General features: G+C 43.3%; 1 protein-coding gene across 1 annotated transcript; it reads right to left on the bottom strand.

Annotated features, from left to right (window-relative positions):
- Positions 1 to 224: 224 nt before the first annotated feature.
- LOC147449009 (uncharacterized) lies at positions 225 to 749 on the bottom strand. Its single transcript, XM_086522499.1, has one exon. The coding sequence runs from the start codon at positions 747 to 749 to the stop codon at positions 225 to 227; it is 525 nt and encodes a 174-aa protein (XP_086378625.1).
- Positions 750 to 8330: the final 7581 nt, after the last annotated feature.

Below are 8330 nucleotides of genomic sequence, written 5' to 3' on the forward strand. Positions count from 1 at the left end.
ATTGTAAGAGACCAAAGGAGGCGGACTTTGAGCTTTTTTGATCACCTATCTAGAGTTCTACATTTTCTTGATGAGCTAAGATCCCGAGACCCCTCTATGATAAACACCCAAGCCATGTATACACAAAGCACACAAGAGACACAAGAGACAAAAGATACCCAAGTGTTTGATAAAACTGCATTATCTACGAGCAAGAAGTATATTGAATATGCAGTGATTACAACTTAAAAGTTGAAGGGCATGCTATTATAGATTGCTTCATAGCTTTCTGGGTTGATTGTGTACACCTGTCGTCTCCTTGGGATGTGCTCCATGGGTATTTTGATACATCGTACCAGATGTGCAAGTATGTGGACAATGGGCTGCTTGTGGTCTAGCTTGAAGGTGTATGCATCCAATTGCTCATAATACAGACCTTCCACAACATATGAGCCTCTATCAATTGCATTGCCCCACTCATCGAGGTACCCCTTCTCCACCTTCTCCTTTGCTGCAACACACTTGACCAGGTAGAAATCCACATCCTCAACGTTCGTCGAAGCATCCAGATTTACAGCAAATGTGTCTTCAACACATAGAGCTCTACTCAACACATCATGATGACCTTCGTATGTGAAGTCATCGTAGGTGGCTGCTTCATCTTCCAGCTCAGAATCTGACACAGCCTCATCAGGTAATGGCAGTAGAGTATGATAATCCCAAGGCTGCACGTGAGCTTTATTGACGTACCGATTCCATCTTCTGTGCATGCATGCATCACAGAACCATGCCAAGGATCTTGTTGCAAGGGCAGTTGAATCCCCAGGGTTGTGACCATGAAAAGCATGCAGAGAGCAAGTTTTTGCCACAGTGGCACAATTCCACTTCACCTGCCTGTTCACTTCCCCCTCTTTAACCTCGCAGAGCACACGGGCACATTCCATTTCTTCTGAAGGATAGTGTAAAGGTGCTCCCTGCGACAGGTTGGCTTGGCAATAAGCAACCACATCAGTTGCACACCGCAAAATAGCTCCATTAGGTTTTAGTTGTTCATGGGTCAAGGTTATTTTCATAACTGCTCCTGCACCATCATGCTCTCCCTTGCTGTTCCCTGCTCCAACGAAGAACCAGCTCATCCCCATCTCTGTGCGTCCACCATATCTTGCAATGAAGTAAAAAGGCCTGGCTCCCTTGAACTATGAGGCCGCACCATCAAACCACACCTAATGTTGCTTAGGAGCAACACCCTCTTATTGTAACCAGTAGGTGTGAGCGGGATGGAAACACACAGAAGGCCTCTATAATGACTTGACACACACTCTTGGGATGATATACACACACACTATGGGGCACCACTTGGCTTACACAACCCACATGGCCGAGACAGGGAACACACCTATGGAGTGAGAGGAGAGAGACTACCCATTTACCCACTCCACACAGAGAGACACACACATGCACACACCCAAAAAACTCAGCTCAAAATAGGATAATTTTTTATGTTTAGATACAATTGAGCTTGGGCCAACACCAATGGGGCAAATAGCTCACACAATATGGGTAAAATATGCCAGATACAGTCACAAATTGGAGCAGAAGCTTCGCTCATTGGAGAAACTTACACAACCAAAATAGTAGAAAAATAGTGAGGAATTTGGAAAAATGGACAGCACCATCGCGTCCGGAATGGCCCGAAACCCCAGTTTACAATGTCAAAGTGCTCAAATCCGACCTCAGACAAGCAGTTTATGGCCAAAACAGGCTCCAAAAACAGCAAAAACACAGTTGCGGCTGTTCCTTCTCTTCTCCACACATTTTTTCTAGTCTTCTCTCAGGTTTTTCAGTTTCCACACTTCACTTTATCACTTGGGCACCTTTGGCCTTTAGGTTGACCTCAAACAGACCTTGAACAGGCCAAAAACTGGCTTCACCCTGATGCATCCATCCGGACATTTGGCACTCACCTTTTTCCAATAATGCATCCCGTAACCATGTGAAGTGGCCCCCAGATACAGTTCTCATGATGACCTTTTTGCATAATTATCACAAGAAAACACCCACGTTGTGTCCATACTTATCCACGTGCAAATATTGACCCCATTTGACCTCCTGATGCCACTAGATGCCATCTGACGCACCTACTTACCTCATGGCATTGACCCGCTGATAGCTTCCTCGAGAATTTTACACGCTACCAACTCCTCATTATTATAGAAAAACACACTGGTACTGATGAGAGTGAAAATCGATGCACTATGTACATGCTGTCCTACCTGTACACATGTGGGCCCCACGTAACCACCTGGCTTTGGAAAATGGGCAATCCTTTATTCGATGCACTATCCATGTGTATGTACATATGCGCAATCCCTTGCTCCAAAAAACTCCTGACATAATTTGCCCATCCCCTAGCCTACTAGATCATTCATGATCATCAGCAGCAAAAAGAGATATGAGACTCGCCGCGCCACAAGTCTCCTCGTTCCTCACATGCATTACTTGCTCCACAAACAACTCATCTTGCTCCACCATCATTAACCTAGCATGATATAATTTAAGACACAATCCATTTACCCTTGACTTATGTAGAATCCCATCCAAGTTAGCCAGCTGATATGTACCATTCGAAAAACACTCCACTACCTTGAAAGGGCCTTCCCACTTAATTTGAAACTTCTTTTGGAATGTGTTGTCCAGCTTACTGTTGTAGCGCAAAACCAAGTCATGCTTCTTGATACCCTTACTTTTGACCTTTTCATTTATCTTTGCCAAAGACTTATCCTACATTTTCCCATAATGCTCCAATGTGCTCATCCTATCCAACTGAACCTCTTGTAGTTGTAAGATCCTCTCTTTGAATGCATCAATAGGCGGCCCAAGCAGCTTCTCTAGCATCTTTACTACAGGCAACTCTACCTCCACAGGCAATAGTGCTTCCTTTCCCTATACTAGATGAAATGGAGTAAACCCTGTACCTGTCTTACCGAAGTAGGGTAAGCCCATAATGCACTAGGCAACTCCAAATCCCAATTCTTTCCTTGGTGCTCTGTCACTTTCGAAAGAATTTGTACCAATTCACCATTGAATCTTTCATTTAAGCCATTACACTGCGGATAATAAGGAGTGGTATGTTGGTGCCGAATCTTCATCTTTACGCATAAGAAGTCTAACATTTTTGCTCTAAATCCTGGCCCCTTATCTGAAAGTAGCGCCAGTGGCACCCCAAACTTGCAACATATTTCATCGTACACAAATTTTTCCACATCCTTTGCAGTGATTTTTTTTACTGCTATAGCCTCTTCCCATCTAGAGAGATAGTCCACTGTAGTCAAAATATAGCTTTTGCCCCTGCTTGTGATAGGTAACGGGCCTATTGCATCAATCCCCCACTTTTCAAACACATCAAATTCCATAATGGTTTTTCGTAGCTCTGGCCTCAAAACTCTCTTCTTGAATGCTTGACACCTATTGCAAGACCTACACCAATGGTGAACATCCTTGTGCAAACTAGGCCATACATACCCCTCTTGCAAGATCTTATGCAAAGTGATCTTTAGAGCAAAATGGCCGCCACATGCGCCTTCATGATTCTCTTCCAACACTCTATAAAGCTCCTCCCGCCAAGGTACATGTCTCAATACGAGATCATCTCCTCATGTATGAAACATCCCCAATCAATTTGTACCTGTATGCTCTACGCACAAAACCATACTTCTTAGACTTCTGAATGTCCTTTGGAATGATTCCTGTTAACAAAAACTCCTCTTCTTGAGCCAAACTTTCCCAGCCATGATAAAGAGGTAAGTTGGTCCTCAACACAAATAGCTCCCCAATCATGATTTGAGCTGCTTCATGTGCCTCTCCATTTAGAGCATGTTCAATGTGTCTGATGCTCCATGCTTCAAACTTTTTTAACAGGCCTTTAATTCTGAAACACATTTCCTTCAATGAGGTGTTCTTGCTCTTCCACAACTTGCTTCACCACTAACAAGGCATCACCTTTTATGCTCAACCTGCTAATCCCATGCTTCAAACAAATGTGTAATCCAGCTTCCAACGTAGCATATTCAGCCTCACTGTTACTATGTGCATCCAATTTGAACCCTCTCTCGCATACTAGCTTCCCCTCTGGATCATAAAGTGCTATACCCCTTGAAGCCGCATCATGGCTCTTCCTGTATGAGCCATCAAAGAACAAAACATGTGCATTGTTGATTTGTGGCACTTCTTCGACTACCTTTCTCACCACCTCTTCCTTAACAAGAAGGGGATTTTCCTTGTAAGTCAACAAATTAGCTATGGTAGCTCTTGTACTGTCTTCCACTAAAAAAGAGAACTCGAACTTTTGCAGCTCAATTACCCATTTCTTGACCACATTTGACATGTTAGTGCCATTAATTAACAAATCTAATCTCTTCATATGAAGTAATGAAAAAATCAGGAAAACTAGCCAGCATGTGCAAATATATCTCCTTCTCCATAGCTGAGAGGTCTCCACTGATCATTTGTGTCATCAATTCTTGCTTCTTTGACAATTCAAACTTGGTTTGCATCAGCCCTTCAATCACTTCGTAAGGCCCTTCACTTTCATCTTCAATATCATTTGCAAATGCAACTAAACTAGACTCCTGGATTTCTTTGTCCATCAGAAGAAATGCAACATCCACATCCTCATCACTGCTAGTAGTACTATCACTGTCCTCATTAGTCACTGTGGAATAGTCTTCATCACTAGACTCATCCTCATCTTCATAATGCTCTTCCAATACTTTCCTTGTGTCCATATTATATAGCTTCTTGGCACCTGTCTTTCCATAGAGGCTAATTGTACCACATCGCCAATCTTGAACAACTCCCACTGCACGTAACCATGGTCTACCCAGTATAATAGGATATGCTCCCAACCTTGATGACATCACATGAAAATCAACCACTACCTTTGCATCATACGACTCCACTTCTAAGCTCTTTACAACAGCCAAACATTTTACTTTTTGATAGTTTGCCAATCTAATTAGAAAGCCTGACACCCCAGTCACTGTAAGACCCATCTTCTCAATGCATGAGTGTGTTATGACACATATTTGGGCTCCACCATCCACATAACCTTATCCCAGGTTTTTTCTTTTGTGGCACACATCTACTATTGGGCAAATGTTTGGTAGCTCGTCCATTGCCAACACCTTTACTGAACCTCTCTCTGGCTCTTTCTCCATTGGATTAACAATCCTCTTCCACTGCCGCTTTAGCTTAGGCACCATTTCTATAAGCTTCCCAAAAGTAACATCTGCCTTCCTGCTTGTCAGATCCTCTTTCAAGTGATAGCTTAATTGCCCATCCCTTACTGGAAAATCTAAAAATGAAACTTGCGACGAGCCCTCCTTTTCCTGTTGGCCTTAACATCCTCACCTTCATGGATATTTCCCTTCTTCTTACTAGGACCTGGGGTACTTTTTCCTTCCTTGTCCTCTGTGGTCCTCTTTCCAATAGGCATCACTAATGTATTCTCTAGCTTTGATGCCTTCTCCAAGGTAACCACACTTATCACAATTGTCTTTCCCTTTTCCTCCTGGGTTAATCCACTGGTTCCTTCTTCTCCCTTGATTTTGATGCCATAATCATTTGACCTAGTTAGCACCTATCTTGGCAATGGATACATGTCTCCCCCCATCCTTGGTGGCTTATCACATTGCGGACTGATGTGACCCAACTCTCCGCAATTATAACATGTGGGCGTCTGCCGCTAGAACCTACCATTGCTTTGTCCAACACCATTCCTAGGTCTTTCTTCACCTCCTTCCTGATTTGCAAACCTCCCTCGACCTCGATTATTTCCCACTTGACCTAGCATGTTTAGGCTGAGATTATTCATTAAATCTACCACTTGCCTCATGTCTTGCCTTAGCCCATCATCTTGCACTGCTGTAGTGACCACTACCGGCATAACCTGAGGAGTAACAGAAACCACCGGTTCATGATGAACCCCTAGCATGCGACCTTGCGAAGAATCCATAGGCTAAAATTCAGACCTCATGGACAAAGACTCTACTCCTAGCTGGCTCATTTTCTCATCTTCCACTCTTTGTTCCTTGCCACCTCCAATGCATCTTCATGTGTCCTAGGCTTCTTTAGCTCCACTCTCCAACGTATATTCTCCCAAAGACCAGCCAAGAACCTGTCCTTCTTCATCATGTCAGGTGGGGGTACCTATGGTGCTAAGGCCTTGCACATCCTCTCCCATGCCAATGAGAACTTACGTATGTACGCATCTACTGGCTCACCTTCCTTTTGCACCAAACCTTGTACTTCTTGCCGCACTTTGTGAGGATCTTCTGTCTTCACAAACTCCACTTCTAATCCATGCCTTAGATTTTCCCAACTCAATCTTACAGGTGGATCAACCACACGCAACTCCTCTTCAAATGCTTTGGACCAAACTCATGCAACACTTCTCAAAAAAATTTGGAGAAGACGTAACATCTGCGCCGGGTCATGAATCTAGTTGCTAATGCAGGCAACCTCCATCTTTTCCAAAAAGTCTTCCACATCTTCATCACTTCTTCCATGAAACTCCGGATAAGAGAAAGCCATGGCTACCCAAGGTCAATGCTTTGAGAACCCCTTCAAACACACGTGCAAGAACCCAAAACTTTTGACTGACTCAATCCCTAGAAACTTCAATGGAGCTTGTCTTTAGATAAGGACAAACACAATCCCTAGAAACTTCAATGGAGCTTGTCTTTAGATAAGGACAAACACATGCACATCAAATGAGTTTTCATAGTTAATCATCGGAATTACAACAGGCAAAGGACATTCCAGTATCTCTCTTAATCTTCTTGGCCCAAACAAAAAGACTATGCGTTGCTGAAAAAAATTCTTCCTGGACACATGAACATTTATCTGGATTCTTTGTGTTAAATGAAAAGGAGTGAATTGAGGTCCGTTTTGATAATCCATTTAAGTCAACCATGCAGCTCCCAAGAAAGGACACCTGTCTTATCCCCTAATTTTGCCACAATTTCAGCAACATAACAGCATAAATGGCTCAAAAGACCAAAAAACCAGCCATCACAACTTGGAAAAATTTTGTCAGAGTTTCCCCAGAAGTAGAGCAATAAGAACCCAAAATATAGACTGTATATGTATGCATAAACTGCCAACAATAGAACCCAAGCATCAAGTAGGAATCACTAGTACATAGCCTATGGCGAGGTCATGAAAAGGGTGCTCCAGCCACCTATATCACCAAAAGGATCTCACATTTGAGAATCCCCCAGCTCAATAAAACCTCACGTTATCGACCCTCTCACGAAGGCTTATGCAAATCTTGTATAGTCAAGTCGCAAAAATGACTATCTTCCAGACAAAGTCTCAGAAACGGCTGGGACTGCCAAATAAACCAAGTATGGCTCCACAAAGGCGTACAATGGCAGTTTCCACAAGTAACGTATAATACCAACAGACAATGCGCTCAAACAGTCGCCAAATGATGCATACCCACGGCAACTGCAAGTTACTTCCATTTGCCAATATATCACTCTACTCTAGCTACATGTACCTGTGTGAATCACTTGTACCTGTACCTGTAACCTGTAACCTGTAACCTGTAACCTGTAACCTGTAACCTATAACCTGTAGTCTGCAATCTGAAACCTGTAATCCCGAAGCTGAAGGTACTCAAAGAAGGTCCTCACTGGGGGCACTAAAAGAATGTGAGTGGGATGGAAACACACATAATGCCTCTATAATGACCCGACACACACTCTTGGATATACACACACACACTATGGGGCACCACTTGGCTTACACAACCTACCTGGCCGAGACAGGGAACACACCTATGGAGTGAGAGGAGAGAGACTACCCATTTACCCTCTCCACACAGACACACACACACACACACACACACACACACCCAAAAAACTCAGCTCAAAAGAGGAGAATTTCTGATGTTTAGATACAATTGAGCTTGGGCCAACACCAATGGGGCAAATAGCTCACATAATATGGGTAAAATATGCCAATATAGTCACAAATTGGAGCAGAAGCTTCGCTCATAGGAGAAACTTACACAACCAAAAAAGTAGAAAAACAGTGAGGAATTTGGCAAACTAGACAGCGCGTCCAGAACGGCCTAAAACCCCAGTCTACAATGTCAAAGTGCTCAAATCCGACCTCGGATGAGCAGTTTATGCCCAAAACAGGCTCCAAAAACAGCAAAAACATAGTTGCGGCTGTTCCTCCTCTTCTCTCCATGTTTTTTCTAGTCTTCTCTCAAGTTTTTCAGTTCCCACACTTCACTTTATCACTTGGGAACCTTTGGCCTTTTAGTTGACCTCAAACAGACC

Source organism: Adiantum capillus-veneris, chromosome 10, assembly GCF_014529385.1.
Source record: "Adiantum capillus-veneris isolate H3 chromosome 10, ASM1452938v2, whole genome shotgun sequence".
Classification (NCBI taxonomy): Eukaryota; Viridiplantae; Streptophyta; class Polypodiopsida; order Polypodiales; family Pteridaceae; genus Adiantum; species Adiantum capillus-veneris.

Bases quoted from the DNA above. Each gene is read 5' to 3' on its own strand.
- LOC147449009 (XM_086522499.1), bottom strand. From the start codon at position 749: ATGCACAGAAGATGGAATCGGTACGTCAATAAAGCTCACGTGCAGCCT.